We start from the raw sequence: 19,925 nt of genomic DNA on the forward strand, positions 1-19,925 counted from the left end.
TAATCTGCTGTCTTATAGTTAATAATTATTCAATAAATTCTCTTTTATTTTATCTACTATTATTATCTTGTACTTCTAGTTTCTGGAATGAGCAGCAGTTTAATGTATGCACGTAAATGTATGTAGCATTAATGCTAATAAAAGAAGAACTAACTTCATATAGTGTCTCATTATTATTGAATTCATTATTTGTTTGCAAAAACAGACTGTCTTAACCTTATTGCTTTAAAACCCATTATTACAAATCTATCGTTACCCGTGACGTCAGTGTCCCATTGCTGCTACACCAGCCTCCACGATACTATATTTTGAAACATGACTGCAAGGATTTTCTCCCATTAAGCTGCAAGAGGGTAAGTGCCGCCTGAGGGATCAGATGTCATGGGTTTGTTGTCGAGTTTGTAGATTTCACACATTTGTCCTGAATCTTTTGATAATATTTTGCACTGTAGAGGGTAAAACACCTTCAATTCTTGCAGTTGCTCATTAAGGACAGTTGTGGTTGTTCCTAAAGTGTTTGACTATTCACTGGCGCAATTTTCAGCAAGTGCAGAGCCGCAACTTATCCATGCTAATTATGTGACGATTCTTTAATGCTTTCACACTCAGAAACACTGAGCACATGTCATGAATAGTCCGGACTGGACTCCACAGATAATCTCTGTGTTTGGGTGGTGGGGATGCAGGACCAGGAGTCAGCCTGACTGGTGACAGTGTTACCTGTGTTTAGCATCTCTATATGAATGGCAGGTATATTTGGGGTGTGTTGATCTCAGTAAGGAGGTAAATGAGATAAGGTGGTTAGGATGTGACCCAGGCTGAGCAGAGGTGATCTCAGGGATCTGGTACTGGCAGGAGAGGAATCACATTAAAACTGGTAACTGTCTGGACCAACAAGTGTCGGGAAGTTCTTTATTAAAAGATGGATCAGATATGTTTCATCCAGATTTAGTTTGAACCCGTAAGTAAATAAAAAAGAAGAAATGGAAGTAAGGGAAAGAGGGCAGTCTGCATAACGGTCTTACAAGAAATCACGTGATTTCATTAAGAACTCATACTGCCGTGAACCGAACCCAGAGGAACCGAACCAGAGATCGGGTTGTACGTTGCGAGTGTCAATCAGAAGTCCAGACTTTCTCTCGTTTCGCATTTTAAGCCTGACTTTAAACATCAGACACCAAACATCACTTTTTACATTCGTGAATCGCTTTCTATCACTCACCAGAAAGAGCCGAATCGATAAACCGAGTTTAAGAGTCGACTCCTTAGTAAACGACTCATCAGTGCTTCATCAGTACTTCATCAGTGCAAGACTGACTGAATCTCCGGAGTAATTTCCTTCATTCGACACAAGCAGGTATTTCTACATTTTATTTTTTAAGTTTAGTAAAAGACGCAGATGTGTGAAGTAAAGAAATGAAAATATTGAAATATTTTTGTTTGTTGTCTGTAAGGAAAAGTGAAAGAATGTCAGTCCTGTCAGAGCAGAAAGATGCTGCGTTCCAAACCAACACTGTAGTGTACAATAGTTAGTGCACTTGTGTTTGTGTTGCTTACTGCACAGACTCCCTATTTAGGGGATAACATTTGATTTGGAAATACCACCAACCACTCTGTATAGATTACAGCTGAGGTTTTAAATCTCATCCATTTAGATCCAAAGTGGCTTCAGGTTTTCACACCAACCAGGTAAGAACTCCTACTTAGGACCAAGACTAACTGGTTAAACGGCTGGAATCAGGTTAAATTGTACTTGGTAAGGAGTACTGGACACACCCTGGTGTAGAATAAGGAAGAAAAGATGTTTTATAAGTGAAAGTATAATAAACATTATCATGAAAACATGATCATCTCCTCAGTGTGATGAGCTGAAACCTGTTTAATAAATTACAATTCATTAATAATCTTGAATGACTTGCTGCAGTCTTTATTTATTGAGATTTTTTCCATCATATGTTGATGATGCTGTAATAAATAAATCCTGGTTATTATTGGAACAGCCGAGTCTCAGATGATGAGTATAGACCTTCATCACCTCCTCACAAAGAACTTCAATAGAAACTAACTTTGCACTTATGTTTCCTTATAAAAAAAACCTCCTGTAGGCCAATTCTACCTAATATTTAACATAAAACACACAGATCAAGCTTCCCTAACAGACTCTAATAGTCACTCCAGTGTTTCATTAATAATCGTACTAATAATTAACTTCACCTAAAATTACAGGGCACCAAATGTGGATTTAGTTCCTCTGTGTTGGTAAAGGTGGGGTGGTATATATAGAATCTGTCACAGTTAAATGTTTCACAACCAAGTGTTTCCTGTCCTGGGGTGTGAGTGCAACTTTCTGCTTTCTTGTGCATTTTAAGCATGAACAACAGTTCTCTCATTGTTATGTTTTATACCCGGGTTTAAACTAAGGGACGACAGTCAGGAGGAGGTTGAGGAGAGCTGTTCTGGTTCAACTGTACTGCTGTTAAAATAATCAAGAAACTATAAAACTGTTCCGTCTCTTACAGATTTCAGATCGACTGAAACATGGCGTCTGCAGCAGAACGTAACACAGTGTGGGTCGGGTTCATGGACACCGTTCCTGTGATTGGGACGGTGAAGGAGGTGGTGGAGTGGGTCCTGGCTCTGTACGAGGGGAATAAAGTGGTGGTCCTCGAAAAAGAAAAAGCCATTTTTCAGCTTGTGCGAGAGCCACTGGATGAACGCATGAAGGTGAGACATGTCTAGCACTTATTCTTTTAGACGGTTTGTGTATGTATACATGACAAGTAAAACATTTTGTCAGCTCTCACTTCTCCATTCAGCCAAATGAGAAAAACAGTAAGAGCTTCTGTTCCAGACTGCACACTTCTAATAATAAGTCGTAAATGCAGGACACTGATATTGATATCTCGTGTTTACTGAGTTACACTTTTGTAAGAAGTACTCACACCTGTTTCAAAACTTCTCTAACTTTTACTTGATGATTTAGAGATTGGCATTGACGGAGAAACCAGAGGAAGCTGGAGCTGCAGCATCAAAATCTGCACTCCTGGATATAAAAGGTAGCTGCCATTTTAATTAGGACTTTTTTAAAGGGTGCATCATGTGATTTAAACCACAGGTAAGATTTTGTGTGTCTTGTCTGCGTTAGGGTTACTGGGATTCACTTCTAGGGCCAGACCTGAGGGTGGTGTTCACATTTACTTTAGGGTGAAGGTCTCTGTACTGGTCAGTGTCCCTTTTCTCACCTGTAATGACTGAAAGAAGACGGTTGTGGATAGAAGCAGCAGACATGAGGTTAATTGTCTGGGTGGTTGGATTTACCTCGGGGTAGAATTGCTTCTATCAATTGAGAGGAGCCAGCTGAAGATGTTTGGACATCCCAAAAGAATGACAGGTTTGCCACACTAGTCAAAAAGTCCCAGCAGATTAAGGGTCGGGCTTTGGTTTTGCTTATGGAACGTTACTGTGCTATTAGTTTTTAATTTCTTCTATTTGTACACTGTTTTATTTTGTAGTTACTCTATTTTCCTTTGTTTTGCTCCTGAACTTGGATTTGTCTGTATAAACACAAACAAAATACACTTTTACTATTTCCAGAGGTAAAGCAGGATGAGCTTCTTGGTTTTCTGAGCTGCGCTAAACGGGGTCAGAAAAAACCTGCCAAAACTCCAGAAAAAGAAAAAGCTGAAAAACAACAGGAGCCTACAGATGACTTCCTCAGAAAGATCTTACCTGTCAAGCCAAACTATAAAATGGTCGAGTCACTGAAGGAAGAACGGAACAGGTCTAAACAGGGCGAACACGTCTTTAACAAAGATATCTTAAAGTTTCATTTAAAACTACTGCAAGATTTCCTGAATGGAAAACATTTTCAGTATAATCAAGAGCACATCAAGGAGTTAGGCAAACACACTCTCGATTCAAACACCGAGAAGGAAATTCAGACAAACATGAAGGTTCACTTTGATGAGAAAGAATTTTATGTTAATGCAAATGCAATACTGTACGGTAAATGCTGTGCTGACCTACGTATCGCCTTCCACAATATACTGAACTGCAGAAATCCAGTCTCAGTAACCGATCTGTTTAAAGAAAAGCTGGAGTTGATCATAGACAGCATGAATAACAACGAAATCTATGTGGATAAATTAGCCAAAGCGAAGTGGATCAACAACGACAAGGATAAGGAAAAGAGGTTTTATAAAGTTAAAGGTAAAGTGGTGAACATGTACAAAAATGAACGTGGCCAGGACTGGATCATTAATGTCATGGAACAACTCGAACCACTGTTAAACACTTAAGAGGAGCTATAAACACACCACCTACTGCACTGTCCTACCATCCAGCACAAGAACACACACACAATACACATTTAAAATAGAATGAACAAACTAACCCTAATAGAACTAAGAAATCACCAGTGTATATAATACTAATATTAAAATTATTACAGAAATATTTAGTCAATAATGTAGAGACTATATGGCCAAAAGTATGAGGACACCCCTCCTAATCATTGAGTTCAGGTGTTTTAGCCACACCCATCGCTAAAAGGCTATTGTCTGTTTCCACCATTTCCTCCTGGTCAGGGTCACGGTGGCCAAGTTTAGTAGCTCCGATTATGGGAGGTTGTGGAGGTAACCGGAGCACCCGGAGGAAATCCACACAGACACACAGAAAGAACCCGGACCGCCCCACCTGGGAATCGATGCCGGCGCTGCCCACCGTGCCACCCAGAGCTAATTATACTTAATAATTAGAGTTTTGGGGAAGGCCCTTATCTGCTCCAGCACATGTAACCCTAATTAACACATTTGGGATTAATTGGAATTTTAATTGAGGTGTGAGGCGTCTCATTTACCATCATCAGTGCCCGACTCCAGAACGGCTGTTTGGACCAAACGTGCACAAATTATCACACATATGTCCACATATTTTTGCCATATAGTGTAGATTTGAAGAAACTATCGCCACAACCGAAAGCCTACAAAAGCATTTTTAATTATTTTAAGTCAAAATTATGTGAAAATTTTTTTGTTTTAATCAGTTTGTGCTCAGCTTATTAGAATGTTTATAATAACGTATTTAGTTCAGATCTGCTGTCGTAGTTACTAATTATTCAGTAAATTCTCTTTTATTTTATCTATTATTATGCTTCTATTATCTTGTACCTCCAGTTTCTGTAATGAGCAGCATTTTACTGTATGCACGTAAATGTATGTAGCACTAATGCTAATAAAACATGAACTAACATCTCATTATTATTGAATTAATTGTTTGGTTGCAAAAACAGACTGTCGTAACCTTATTGTTTTAAACCCATTGTTACAAATCTATCGTTACCCGTGACGTCAGTGTCCCATTGCTGCTACACCAGCCTCCACGAAACTATATTTTGAAACATGACTGCAAGGATTTGCTTCCATTAAGCTGCAAGAGGGTAAGTGCCGCCTGAGGGATCAGATGTCCTGGGTTTGTAGTCGAGTTTGTAGATTTCACACATTTGTCCAGAATCTTTTGATAATATTATGCACTGTAGAGCAGGGGTTTTCAATCTTTTTGGACATGCGCACCCCTTCGTGTGCCAACCGCGACTTGTGGTCAGTGAGACTAATCAAATATGTCTCCCGTGGGTGAAAAATGAATTGCTTTAGTTTTAGAAGTAAAAAAATTTATATAGTGACAGACCCTGACTGAACTGTACCTCCTGTGAAGCATGGTGGTGGTAGCGCTATATATTTAGGGCTGTTGTGTTATAGGTAGTGGACGGAATAACAAAAAAGAAAGACTATTTACAAAATCTCGGACATGAATGGGTGTTACAGTGCAGAGGTGCTGGTAAACTTCACCAGAAGTATGAGGACACCCGCATACTGTTCGTCTGTAATGGTAATTAAATGTTGACCAGTGCAGAATCAATTAATGAATAATAAATACAAAAATCAGTCCGTCCCTTGTATTGTTGTTTATTATGGATCAGAATGAAAAAAAAAAAAAAAAACACCCTGCCAACCATGAGTGAACGTGTGCGCTTGTTTTCCCATCATACATCCTCACCAGGTCGCCAGATCCAGTAAAATAAACCGTTCCTAAACTAGCAGCATCATTTCAGAGTCTGATTCTGATCAAAATGAAACCTGTGAATAGTTGATGTGAATGATAACATGAGAAATTCAGCAATTACACCGAGATACCAGAATAATACGATAACTATCGTTCTGCCATTAAACACGCAAAGAGTTCTGATGTCAACCGTTCCACACCGGATCTGCAGCACGGGGCCAGAAGTATGTGGACATGCCTCGTAATTCCAGACACACGCCTTGCTAACAGTGTATAACAACAATTATAACAATAATTATAGACCTCCTACAGACACACTTCAAAACGTTGTGGAAAGCCTTTCCAGAACAGATGAGGCTGTGACATCTGCAAAGTGAAGGTCAACACTAGCTCATGGTTATGTGTCCACATACATTTGGCTATATAGTGTGTATATATGTACTGTATATTCCCTCGGGAAAATTAAATTTTGGCCTGCTTTATGCCTTCCAATTTAGTCATATCCAATTCCCGACTGTAACTCCGGCCGTCCTCATAAGTGCTGCAGTTACTCCCTCTGCTGGCTGATCGATGGTACTGCACAGAGACGGGGGATAACGGAGATCGATGCGTGGCTGTGCGCAATACGGATCTCCATACAAACCCGTCTGGTGCAGGTTAAACAATCGCAACATGAAACATGAACGCAGTAATATTAATTTTTAATCACACTGATACACGCTACATTCATTCTGCAAATAAAAGAGGCCCAAATCTGATCTTTTACTACATACGTGATAGAAACGTGTTCTTTTTTAATAACTGGGCCATTTTAATTTCAATCTTCCAGCTACTACAGCAGCTTACTGATCCAAATCATCCCTCAAAATCCACAATGAACTATATCACCATTACTATTTGTTTATATATATTTGGATTTACCGTTTAAGGTTACGTTTACTGTTGTTCAGTCAGTCCTGGGGTGCCTAAAACTTTTTAAACAACATTAAGACAATAAAGAAATGAGTATAGGTGTTTTAATGTCTTTTTGCACAGTATATGGCCGAAAATATGTGGACAAAATCAATTCTTAAAAATAAAACGATGACTGTTAGGGGAAGATCTTTGCTGGTCCAGCATGACTGTTCTCCTTGGTCTGATGGAACTCTGGTTACCTGCACAAAAGCCTCGACCTCAACCTCAGACTTAGACTTCTTTTGGAATGAATTAAAACGACGCCTGGTTGAAAAATCAGTGGCAGGTTTGACTGAACGGGAACAAATTTCCACAGACGCAGTACAAAACCTTTTGCTAAAGAGGTGAAGGCTGATGTGGCTGCAAAGTGGTGGGGTTGTAATAAGGGGGTCCATATTAACTGGTGGTTTTGGAATAGGATGTCCACATACTTTAGGGCGTGTCCTTCAGCTCCGGTGTGAAACGAGTCGCTGTGAATGCCAAAAGAACCAGACGGAGGATCATCCGACTTAAAAAGAAATAAAATAACCATGTGCAGACGGTAAAATCAGGATTTGTGTCTGTAATGTTTATAATGAGACGTGTGTCCACGCGGCGTCGTAAAAACGTCCATACAGAGCAAACACACGCAGAACGAAACTGTACAACAGTGTGTGTGTGTGTGTGTGTGTGTGTGTGTGTGCGCGTGTGTGTGTGAGCATCTGTGTTACATAAAAAACGTCCCTCAGAGGTCCGTGCACCCCGAGTGTGGGGTCCAAACGGCGTCAGAGATCCAGTCGTCCCAGTTACGCTGCTATGATATTTAAACTATCGGTACAATCTGTATGATCTAGCATAGCTTTAATATCACACACACACACACACACACACACCGAACACACACAGACCGAAACCGAAGCTTGAGAACTTACAGCTTGTTCGTTTTTCTTCACGAGAGCATAAACACTTAAAAATAATAACAAATAATAAGAACAATGCTCATGTTCACACACACACACACACACACACACACACACACACACACACACACTCCTGTCTTTGATCGTATGCCTACATAGTGTGATGTGGCAGGGCATTTCATGACAGGAGAAGTGTCTCTCTCTCTCACACACACACACACACACACACACACAGCCGAAAGAAACAAACAGATCCCGGAGTGGAGGGAGTGTTAGCTTAGTTTAGCTCATCAGTCTGTGATGATCAGGATCTCCTTCCTGGTCCTCAGGGTTTACCTGCTGGTGTCCATGGGATCCTCCTTGTAGTTCTCACACTGCTCCATCACCTTCCTGCAACAGTGAGAGGAAGACGTGTGAGGAACATTCACCCTCTCAGTGCTTCAGGTTTCCCACCAGGACTGACTGGGGCACTCGTGTTGGTGTTGGTGTGTGTGTTGCTGTACCGTGCCATGTCCTTGGTCTCCTGATGAGCAGAATCCAGTTGGAGAACCGTTTCCAGCAGAGGAATTCCACCTTCCTTTACTAATAATGAACAGTATTTATTTGCTGTGGACAGACCAGAGGAATCGAATCAGCTTGAGTGAAACCACTCACATCTATTATTATTCTTTTTAATTATTTTAGCAAAACGATCCCCTCGTTTAGACCCCTTCCACACACACAAAAAACACGGACACATTTTTTACACTCAGTGTACATTCGACTTTAAATCCTGTGTCTTAAGTGTTTGTCAGATTGTTGCATAATGAGAACAGAACACTGGAGGTTAAGACACTGAAGTTGCCACTGTTGGACCCCTGAGTAACTGTAAGTTGATTGGGATACGCCAGAGCTGACATCTCAAACTCCTGAGCTCTGAAAGGCAGGCCGGGCACCTACGCCGGCTGTATTGGTTCGGTGGTGAAGATACCAGACTAATAATCAGAAGATCACTGGTTTAGCCTTTGGGATGAATCGGGATTTCGACTGTGAGCCAGACCTTCTGTTCAAACGTAAAGTGGGAAGTCTGATTAAAAAGACAAATTTCCACAGACACACCCCTTATTCTAGTAAAAAGCCTTGCTAGACGAGTGGAGCTGATGTAGCTGCAAAAAGGGGGTCGTAGTCTATATTATCCCTTATGACTTTTTTAATAGGATGTCTGTATACTGTTGACTATTTGGTGTACACAGGAAACACATGTGCAGCATGAAAACATGTATCTGCAGCTCTGTGCTGCCTTTACGCATCAACAGTCATAACAAGACTAGCAAATTATTTAAATAATGATGCCAAAAAGCCATAAATAAAACCCAAAACAACCCCAAAGAGCTCATACTTACGATACACAGACACCAGGTTATAAAGGGCCCAGGTCGCCCAGTGCTGGCTGACTGGAGCTTGGCTCTGAGGGAGGAGCCGCAGAATGGGCTCGAACGACCTGAGACAGACGGAAGCAGATCTGAGCTTCAGATATTTTCATTTACTTCATAAAACAACATCTTAACACATAAAACACATAAAATCAGCTGGGATTTCTATGAGGCTGCAACAGGTAAGTGTCGGTTAAGAGGAACTGATCTGTGCCTCCATGCCCCCTCTGCTGGACATAACTGGCAGGACAGAGGGACATGATTCCGTAACCAAGCCACACCACCTATCTCCACAGCACATGGCTCATTACAACATTAAATAATGTTTACATTATGCTGCATTTTTCAGCACCTGCAAAAGTAGTAGCTGTTGTTGCTACTAGACTTTTCCACAGGACCAATCACAGTAACAGCCTCAAAAGGACAGAATGTTGACATACTGGCTTGTTTTAAAAGCTCAAAAGTAATCTATATAAATACACGGTCCGACAAGTTCAGTGCTGGGAAACGTCAGTGCCATGCACACAGCCCTGACCTCCTGAACCAACCTAAACAGCTTTGGGATGAACTGGAATGTCGACTGAGCGCCAGGCCTTCTCTACATATAAAAACACCTACTGTACGTTCATGACTTTCGGATTCGAGCCTGTACCTGTAGTTGATGTTGCGCTGAGACTTCACGTCCCAGCTCTGGATGGCGTCCCACATGTTCTTCATCACCTCCTCCCGTTTCGGGTCCTCCAGGGCCCACACCTCGGGCCCGTCGAACATGATGTGGGACAGGACCCCGCAGGCGTTGTAGGACACCTCGATCCCGTCCGCCTTGCTCTCCAGCAGGTTGCTGATTGAAGCGGGAGAAATGATGATGATTTAAAATCTACTGAGAAGACCGTACACGGGGAGTTCAATACGTTAAAGCCGCAGTCGTTACACCGGCTCACCTGAAGACTGTGACGAACTGGCTGGTGAGCAGCCGAGGTCGGAGCTCCCTGACCTCGGCCACGTTGCCCAGCAGACCCAGCATGTTCCGATGCAGCTCCTGTTTATCTGGAAACTTCTGTGGACGAGACACGGCAAAATAATAAACCCTCACGATTGCATGAATGCATTTTTGAACCATGTAACCCATCTCGATTTATTGTTCCTTAAATATAATCCTCTTACTTATGACGCATCTTGAATCTAGTAAGTGGTAAGCAGCATGTTCTATACTCTATATGGCCATAAGTATGTAGACACACCTCCTTATTATTAAGTTAGGGTGTGGTGTTTCAGCCACTGTCCCACTGTTATGTCTTGGATGAATTGGCATGTCTATTTCAAGGCAAGCTTCTTGCTTTTTATTTCAAAATCAGAGCCTGATCACACAAATGCACTTTTTTAAACAGTGAACAGGCACAAAGTCCCAAAAAGTCCTCTGGAAAGCCCACCCAGCACAAAGCTGGTGTTGGAATGGGAGCCTCATGGTCAGGCGTCCACATACTTTTGTCCGTACCATGTATAGTTGCAGTGATGTAATGTGATGTATTATGATGAATGTATAATTGTTAAAATATTAGAGGTTTTTTTTGGAACAGACTGTGCAGCTTTCACAAGAAAGACAGGCTCACAATCGACATTCCAATTCAACACAAAATGATCAGTGGGGTTGAGGACAGGGAGTTCCTCCACACCAAATTCATCATGTCTTTATGGACCTCGCTTTGTGCTACGAGGAAATAAAAAGTGCCTCAAAACTGCAAGCGTATTTTTATATAATGTATTTTATACACTAGATCACTAAAAGGGGTGTCCAGATATTTAGGTGCACTTTCCCCACCCGCTCACCTTTAAGCACTCCAAGAACAAGTCCATCCCATTACAGCTGAGGAACATCTGGCAGTTATCCGGCGTTTCGTCGGTGATGTTCCATAACGCGCTCCATGAGAACTCCATCACCTGATCACACTGTAAAACACATCAGCACGATTATCAGCCAATAAAAAGACAGAGGGGCAACAGGAAGGGGTTTAAGTTGAGACTCACCAGTCGGTCCTGCAGCTTCTTCTGTATTAAGTTTAACATGGTCTGTGGAATACAAACACAGAAGGTGAATTTACAAAAACGGTTCATAACATGTGCTCTAACACACCTGATTGATCATCTCATCAGATCATAAACAGGATCAACCTGTCAGTTTAATTTCAGCCCTTACTGGGGAAACTAACTGCACCTTTATACACCAGTGAACACCTTGAGGACGGATCGGAGTTCTGGTTCCCCTTTTAAGATTCTCCATGCTGCTTGTGCCAGTGGTGGAGAACCGTACAGCGCACAGAGAGCCACATTTTGACCTCTCTGAATTCCCCACCTCTAGTGCAGGTGCCTTAACCAGACAGCAGAGGTCGCAGTTGCACAGTGGCAATACGGCCCATTGGATTAGTTGAACCTGATGGGCACCCGGTAACAGCATGGCGATAGTGCTACCTGGGAATCAAGCGTAAAAAGCTTGAGAGCTTGAGACCTGGAGGAGGGACTGTGGTAGCTCAGTTGTTAAGCTACTGGACTAGTGAGCAGAAGGTTGCAGGTTTAAACCAGGTTGCCACTGTTGGGTCATTGAGCAAGGCCCTTAACCCTCAATTGCCTGGACTGTGTATGGTCACTTGTAAGTGCTTGGATAAAAATCATAAGCAAAAAATGCTATAAACAGCCCTAAAGAGTGAAGACTGGTGTATTAATAATGCCCCTGGTTTTGGATTGAGATCCCCAACAAGTTCACGCTCAGGTGTCCACATACTTTTGACCATATAGCGGTCGGATACTTAAATAAAATTAAGCGAGCGGACCTTTACGAAGCCCATCTTGCCGACGGCCTCTTTGTGGTCGTTGTCCACCTGGCAGACGAGAGCGTTACAGAGATGGACGGCGATGCGCTGGATGGACTCGTCCTGACGTGGAGGCTCCAGGATCTTCAGCAGTAGCAGATTGACGCGGTGATACTGGAACTCCAGCTCCTCGGGAATACTAAAATTACACAGAGTCAGGCAGCAGTTCCTCTGAACCTGTGAGGGAACAGACAGAAGGAATGCTTTAGTGCTTTAGTGACTAAACGGGCACGTGTTCCCACAGACACACTCCGAAATACTGCTGAGAGCCAATCAGGCTTTCGTCCTCACACACAGCTAAACATGTCCGATAAGTGGCCAGTCAAACTGGTAGCAGCACTGAGACTTGACCACCCAGGCACCCTATTCTGGTGGTGTTGCAGACTCACCGTGACCTCCTGGTACGGCTCCATCCCGTTGAGGACGACCTCGATGACCTGCCTGCGCAGCCTCACGCTCTGGTCGCTCCGATACTCCGTGTTGGTCAGATAGAAGAGAGCGGCGCTGCCCGTCACCTGGATGCTCTTGTCATACTTGTGACACTTCAGAGCAGCTATCACCAACTGAGAGAGGACAGGAGGACAGAAGCTTAGAGGTTTCATTATCACACATGTATGTTTTAAAACTGCAGTGATGCCAAATGGAATTAACCGCCCCCCACTGCTCCAAAAAATGGGAAATTTACCCTAATAGTGCAGGTACCTTGACCAAACAGCAGAGGTCGCAATTGCACAGAGGCAATAAAACACATTCAACTTTCACCCTCCTTAGGGCAAGCCAGTTGTGGCATGCACGAGAACAGGCATCGCCATACACGTTTTGGCTCGTTACAGGTAACAAGGATGCAGTAAATGCGTCTGTCTGTGCGTACCTGTAGTGCCCGGAGCAGCTGGCTGCAGTGCTGTATCCGGGCGATATCGAAGAGCTGATTGATGGCTCGATGTGCCAGTTCAGGACGGAACTCTGTGTAAGCCTCGATGGCGTTCAGCACCTGATCTTCATTCTTGGAGCCGGTCACCTGAACACACACACGTACAGACGCACACAGCTTTATCCAAGCGGCTATTAAACCCAGTACATACCAGTCACGGTAAACTTGAAGCAATCTGAGCAAGGCACTTTCCTGCTCCAGTGACTTGTCGAGCGTTTATTTGCTCCAGGTGGAAGTGTTTCTTTTTATCCCTGTTTCTCTATCACAGACTTGCAAAGACTGAAATTAACCAGGCTCAATCTGGCGTGGCTGTCAGCACACTTAAACTTTTTCTGGGAGAGAACCATCCTAGACGAGCGAGCTGCCAAAGAAGCAGCACAGCGTGATGGCTCTTCTCCAGACCAGGCCCCACGTTCGGACCCAGGTTGAGCACAGCCTGCGCTTGTTAATAAGGTGGGGTGCCACTCGTATCCTTTCTTTCCTCATGATCTTGTGACATCCAGTTCTCGGTTCTGCTCTGTCCTTGTTGGGTCCGCTTTCTCAGTCGCGGCTGCGGACGTTTTTGTGTCTTGTGTCTGTTACTTTGGTTGTTTCTGTTATTTAGGCCAATGTTTTTATTTACACTTTTTCTTTGTACCACATTATTTGCTCTAGGTGGGTCGGGCTACACCTGGCATGCCCTGTTACAGTGCGCTATTGGGAACAAACGTAAACATGGCATCTAACAGCAATTTCTACTTATTTGGTCAGCCTGAAAGTCTCGTGGTGTCATGTTTACCATGCTGCACTTAGCAGAAGTCAGGTTTACCTTGTAGGCAGGGATGTGTGTGACGTTACACAGTGTGGTGTTATACAGGCCCAAAAACTGCAGAGGCCTCTTCAGGTCCTGGAAGGGATAGATACTGCTTTTACACGGCTCAATGCTGCAACAGAGAGAGAGAGAGAGAGAGAGAGAGAGAGAGAGAATACAAGCGACGTTATTAGACACGGTCATTATAGTGTCTATAGGTTGATCAGACTCTCACGGCAAAAGATGTTTTCTGGTTTGGTAATATTCTAAAAAGGCAGAAACCACGGTCACACCAGAAACTTCCACCCGTCAGCTATCGACAGGGGTGTGACCACCCTGGGAACAGAAGATAGGGGGCAGAAATAGTGCACCGCTGTTCAGCAGTCACGTTCAGCTCAGGATCTGTGATCAGTAACAACTAAAAAGCACAAATGTACAGGACTATGTATATGTTACTACGTTTTTATAATGTCTATTTCATCTAATAATATCTAAAACATCCATTTTAAATCTTTAATCCTACCAGCAAAACACTCGTTGGTTGATATGAACTTGTGTATCTTAAATAAATGCTAATCTCTGTACATCCCCATACCGTGAAACCTATTGGTGTTTTCGTTTCCTACCTGGGGCGCCCCATGGCCTCCTCGATTGCCGGAACAGTGCAGTTGTCCAGCATGATGTGGCCTGAGATGTCCAGTGAGACGAGGTTCTCTAAACTCTGGACGATACTCGTGAGGATCTTCCTCGTCATCTTGAACTTTAAGGAGCGCTGGTTCTCGCGGGAGATGTCCAAGTGCCTGCGAATGTTCATACCAGTCAAAAACAATATGAATGGACGTTTTGCAGAAACTTTTTACTACACAAACTGATAGAGTACTAGTGGAGATGTGGGCGTGGCTCCGGAGCCCGTGGTCTGTGGACTCACCTTAAGCGGCTCAGACCGAGGACGGTGGCGATGAGCTCCTCGTTCACGTCCACGTTGTAGAGCACGAGCGAGGCCAGTTGGTCCCTCCACTGAGTGAGGAAGGCCGGGCGGGGCAGGACGGTAGAGGACAGGTCGAGCGCTCGGAGACACTCCAGAGGCTTCAGCAGAGCCTCCACGTCCATCTCGTGGGGCAAGTCTCCCAAGTTCAACACGCAAAGCCGTCTGAAGCCCTGAAAGGTGAACTTGGTGCCGTCGCAGCTCTCTCCGTCCTCGTCCTCGTCGTCCTCGTCCACGTCGCTGGACTTGCGGAAGATGTTGGAGCAGCCGAAGAGGCTCAGGGAGACGAGCGAGTGCCGAAAGTTGCGCAGGGTTCGGAGACTTCTGCCCGTCAGGTAATTGCTCGTTAAGTGGAGCTCGATTAGGTCCTGGAGAGATAAAATGAAGGTGGTTCAAACATTTACTGCCAGACCAATAAAGGCCTCCACTGTCGAAAAAATACATAAGAAAACCCACACTGATTATCTAGCTTTTTTAAATCTCTCAAGTCATGGAAAAACCCAACACTCTCCTCCCAATCTAGTCATATCCAATTCCCTGATCATATTTCACATCTACTACTGCAGACCTTCACTCCAGACCCAACAAATCAAATAAATCAAATGAATATTTTGCACCATTTTTCGGAGCAGCTTTGCTACCTAAAAGATAAACAAATATAATTTAACATGATCGATTTGTCAGTCGTGTTCGATTCCCGATTGCAACAGGATGAGGAGAGGCGCAGACTATCACGAGTGCAGTCGCCAGCAGCTTCGTTTCACCTACAGTGAGCATGACGGTCTCTGAACTGGACATCGGAGCGATGAAGAAGGTCGACTGGTCCAGCGAGTCCTGTTTTCTATGACATCGCGAGGATGCCTCCCAGTACATCCTGATACCGGATATCACAGGACTTCTTCAGATGTCTTGTGGAGTCCATGTGTCATTAGGTGGTTCTAATGTTTTGGCTCACTGGTGTAAAATAACATTTTACTGGTGTTTTATTTTAGGGTACCAAACACTGTCCACTTTCTAAAGCCAGCCAAGGAAGCTGCTACAGAAATCATGTAACCTGTTATTATTTATAATTATCACGCATTATGCGAGCACCTGCTTTCCGATGGCGTCGAGGTCTCTGTCTTGCACCACGTTCTCTCTGAGGTGCAGCCGGCTCAGTCTGGTGCTCCGGGGGTCTCTGAAGAGCTGGAAGAAGCCCTCCTGGGGTTTGAACCCACTGTCTGTGTGCACCAGCTCCATGTATCTGCATATGAGAAGCAAAACAGAAGAAGGGTCATCTATGAACAACTCAAGTTTGCTCCGACAGAATAAAAAACAAAAAGCAGTAATACTAACATGGTTGGGTGCTTTTCTTAAAGCTTTCTGTGTGTTTTTGGGACGCTACGAGCTAGTAGGTTATTGCTTAAAACAAACTGGCAAAATTTGTGAATAATAATAGACTCAAATCTCCACAAATAACATAATACTGCTATTATATAAATGTTCTAGCAATTATACACAAAAAGGTGACACATCTATGCAGCTGATGATCTAAAACCAACCCTGTATATGGTTTGTGGATTTGCAAAGTTAGACTGTAAACGATGGTAGAAAATAAGCTACTAAAAATAAACTCGAGCTGTGAGGGTTAAACATGCTGTTATAATATTGAAGAAAACAAAACTACGACATTTTATGTCATCTTTAAGCTTTAAAGACCATAAAAAAGCTGTAATAACAACAATAATACAATAATAAAGAAGAAGAGAAAGGCCGCCCGTGTGTACGTACACGTTAACGAGTTTATCGCAGATTTCACTGGGTAAGAAGACGTCGGGTCGCAGGCGCAGTCTGTCCCTCTCGGCCGTGTAACACATCGTTCTTCTGAGGTTCTTCAGGCAGAACACGGTGCACAGGGACATGAGGCTCTCCGGGTCGTCCCCCGCTTTGGCTGCCATGGCGAAGCACCCTACAGGCGACGGAGGAGAGGTTGGAGGAGAGTCAGGCCTCGGGCATCTGGAATGTGAAGCAGGCGAGGCCTAACGGAACAGAAACAATCGGTCACACAGAGCGTGTGTAGAGCAAGAACTACGGCTTTGTTTGTTATTAAAAGACTGGAAGACACCTTCTGGGCAAAGGTATGTAAAATAAAACTTTGTTTTACTGCCACACTCTTTGCTCACAGGTATAAAATAATTAAATAAACAAACGATACGCTTCTAACTTTGTGGCCTTTCTGTGTCTGTCTTTCTGTGTTTGTCATATTTGGTTGTGGAAGAGGTCCAGTGGCCTGCACAGAACTCTCTGGGGTGAATTGGGTTTCCAAAGAGACACTCGCTGATACTCTTAGAAAGTTGGAGACTTTTATAGCTGCAAGAATGCTGATCACTTCTCTGTGTTCATATAAACAGGGGCTAGTTTGCTTACACCTAGACCCACAATCATTGTGCTAGGAGAGTCTACAAAGCTCTAAACATTCAGGAATATTACTAGTCATTTTAATTGACTGTAGGAACTGAAATCTGTACATGGAACAGTGGTCTGTTTGCGAATGTCAGGGAAAAAACACAAACGTCCTCAAGCTGAGAGTAGAATTGAACATTTTGGAATGATCTTCTTGATAACCTGACCTCAATCCTGTAAAAGATCCTGTAAGTCTGTGTGATAAAAAAAATAAATGCAAACGAATAAAGTGATCACAGATCCACAGCGGCAAACGGTGGATTCAGAAAGTATTCACACCTCTCGACTGTTTTTGCACCATTTATTTCATTGCGGATTTTATTTTGAACGAATATAATTGCCATTTAAACCATCAACCTACATCTAATCACACAGAATGACAAAGCAAAACAGATTTCAGAAAACCAACAATAAACTCAAATCCATGAAGGTTTCTGTTGGTTCAGTATAAAATACGTACAGCCCCTTAGTGCCTGCTAAATTATTCTGGATCATAAGAAATGACTTAGTAAGTACACTGATCAGCCATAACATTAAAACCACCTCCTTGTTTCTACACTCACTGTCCATGTTATCAGCTCCACTTACCATATAGAAGCACTTTGTAGTTCTACAATTACTGACTGTAGTCCATCTGTTTCTCTGCATGCTTTGTTACCCCCTTTCATGCTGTTCTTCAATGGTCAGGACCCCCACAGGACCCCCACAGAGCATGTATTATTTAGGTGATGGATGATTCTCAGCACTGCAGTGACACTGACATGGTGGTGGTGTGTTAGTGTGTGTTGTGCTGGTATGAGTGGATCGGACACAGCAGCGCTGCTGGAGTTTTTAAACACCTCACTGTCACTGCTGGACTGAGAATCGTCCACCAACCAAAAATATCCAGCCGACAGGGCCCCGTGGGCAGCGTCCTGTGACCACTGATGAAGGTCTAGAAGATGAGCGACTCAAACAGCAGCAATAGATGAGCGATCGTCTCTGACTTTACATCTACAAGGTGGACCGACTAGGTAGGAGTGTCTAATAGAGTGGACAGTGAGTGGACACGGTATGTAAAAACTCCAGCAGCGCTGCTGTGTCTGATCCACTCATACCAGCACAACACACACTAACACACCACCACCATGTCAGTGCCACTGCAGTGCTGAGAATCATCCACCACCTAAATAATACCTGCTCTGTGGGGGTCCTGACCATTGAAGAATAACATGAAAGGGGGCTAACAAAGCATGTAGAGAAACAGATGGACTACAGTCAGTAATTGTAGAACTACAAAGTGCTTCTATATGGTAAGTGGAGCTGATAAAATGGACAGTGAGTGTAGAAACAAGGAGGTGGTTTTAATGTTTAATGTTTTGCACATTTATGGAATGAAGCATTAAATCTAGCACTGTGTTAAACGTGTGCACATTTATTAGTCTGGGTTTTGAGTAAATTCAGTAAATTTATATTACATTTACATTTGCAGAATTTTGAAGACACGTTTATCCAAAGCGACTTACAGTACTGAGTCAGGGTTAAGGGCCTTGCTCAAGGGCCCAACACAGGCAACTTGGCAGTGATGGGGCTTTAACCAGCAACCTTTTGATTACTAGTCCAGTACCTTAACCACTAGGCTAGAAATGAATAGAAAATGTTCACTAAAATAAAGAGAAATGTCGTTTTTAGGATTGTTCTGTGTTAATTATGTGTTAACTTAATATATTCTGGGGGAGCAGGGGTGCACAAACTTCTGCACACTTACACTAATGTCATATCTGGACTCGTCAGGCCAGCTCATCTACACCTCGGTTATTATTAGCTTAATTAGCTGATTAAACACACAGTTGAGTATTTAATTTCTAAATAAATCATGAATATAAAATCTGCAGGGATGTATTTCATTATTACTAGAAGTTGTGACTCGTAGTGAGGTGAAGTTTGATTAATAAATAAATCGGAATGTTGTCACTAGTGTAAGTTAGCCTCACAGCTAATGCTGCTAACCTGTACCTGCACTGTTTGTATGTATAAGTGCTAATGCTAATGCTAACGCTTGCAGCAGTGGGTTCGGTTAGCATTCAGTGCTAACAGTGAGTGAAAACAGTGTGTAACAGTGATGACAGTCACATTACAGTGAGATATTTACCTGACTGACGCTTCACCACCGACACGCAGATGACACAGTGACTGTAAGCGCTGTTAATGACTAAATTAAGTGAATAATTCTTTATTAAGCTTTCGCTTTCTCCTCAGCTGCTCTCGCCCTGATGTCAACAAAACAACCTTCAACATCCGGGTCACCTCAGCAACCAGAAGGCGGAGGGACTGAATATAATTATTATAATTTTTTCTTTATTAGTATATTATTACACTATTATTATATACTTATTATTTCACAATCAGCATTGTTTACTGATATGTCACTGGGATGCCGACCGCCACATGTGTCCTGTGTACCTGGGTTCGAACCTTTGCCTCCTGTAACTGTCTGAAAGGACGTTTGGCATGTTCTCACCCTGTTTTGTGTACACTATGAGTTCCAAAAACATGCATAAAGTGGACTGGCTGTTCTAAACCCCCTTCCTACCCACCACAGGTGTAAG

The 19,925-nt window shown here is 43.1% G+C and overlaps 2 protein-coding genes across 2 annotated transcripts; one reads left to right on the forward strand and one right to left on the reverse strand.

Annotated features, from left to right (window-relative positions):
• Positions 1-1,278: 1,278 nt before the first annotated feature.
• LOC134330505 (uncharacterized) lies at positions 1,279-5,255 on the forward strand. The gene is made up of 4 exons (XM_063011666.1): positions 1,279-1,357; positions 2,520-2,724; positions 2,984-3,056; positions 3,595-5,255. The coding sequence occupies exons 2-4, from the start codon at positions 2,539-2,541 to the stop codon at positions 4,296-4,298; spliced, it is 963 nt and encodes a 320-aa protein (XP_062867736.1). The 5' UTR covers positions 1,279-1,357; positions 2,520-2,538; the 3' UTR covers positions 4,299-5,255.
• Positions 5,256-5,947: 692 nt separating this feature from the next.
• zer1 (zyg-11 related, cell cycle regulator) lies at positions 5,948-19,623 on the reverse strand. Its single transcript, XM_063011642.1, has 16 exons — positions 19,469-19,623; positions 16,666-16,913; positions 15,988-16,138; positions 14,839-15,263; positions 14,537-14,710; positions 13,929-14,043; positions 13,061-13,207; positions 12,579-12,752; positions 12,151-12,366; positions 11,351-11,392; positions 11,153-11,272; positions 10,267-10,382; positions 9,978-10,166; positions 9,296-9,393; positions 8,417-8,519; positions 5,948-8,303 (listed from the first exon to the last, which is right to left on the reverse strand). Exons 2-16 carry the CDS (start codon positions 16,830-16,832, stop codon positions 8,246-8,248), a joined length of 2,295 nt encoding a protein of 764 aa, XP_062867712.1. The 5' UTR covers positions 16,833-16,913; positions 19,469-19,623; the 3' UTR covers positions 5,948-8,245.
• Positions 19,624-19,925: the final 302 nt, after the last annotated feature.

This window comes from Trichomycterus rosablanca, chromosome 16 (genome assembly GCF_030014385.1).
Source record: "Trichomycterus rosablanca isolate fTriRos1 chromosome 16, fTriRos1.hap1, whole genome shotgun sequence".
In the NCBI taxonomy this organism is placed as follows: domain Eukaryota; kingdom Metazoa; phylum Chordata; class Actinopteri; order Siluriformes; family Trichomycteridae; genus Trichomycterus; species Trichomycterus rosablanca.

Excerpts from the sequence above, each read along its gene's own strand:
- LOC134330505 (XM_063011666.1), top strand. The coding sequence starts at position 2,539 with ATGGCGTCTGCAGCAGAACGTAACACAGTGTGGGTCGGGTTCATGGAC. Across the intron at positions 2,725-2,983 it reads CACTGGATGAACGCATGAAG|AGATTGGCATTGACGGAGAA; the intron begins GTGAGACATGTC and ends TTGATGATTTAG. Across the intron at positions 3,057-3,594 it reads TGCACTCCTGGATATAAAAG|AGGTAAAGCAGGATGAGCTT; the intron begins GTAGCTGCCATT and ends TACTATTTCCAG.
- zer1 (XM_063011642.1), bottom strand. The coding sequence starts at position 16,832 with ATGGCAGCCAAAGCGGGGGACGACCCGGAGAGCCTCATGTCCCTGTGC. Across the intron at positions 10,383-11,152 it reads TGTTCTTGGAGTGCTTAAAG|AAGTTTCCAGATAAACAGGA; the intron begins GTGAGCGGGTGG and ends TCTCGTCCACAG. Across the intron at positions 9,394-9,977 it reads CAGCGCAACATCAACTACAG|GTCGTTCGAGCCCATTCTGC; the intron begins GTACAGGCTCGA and ends CGTCTGTCTCAG.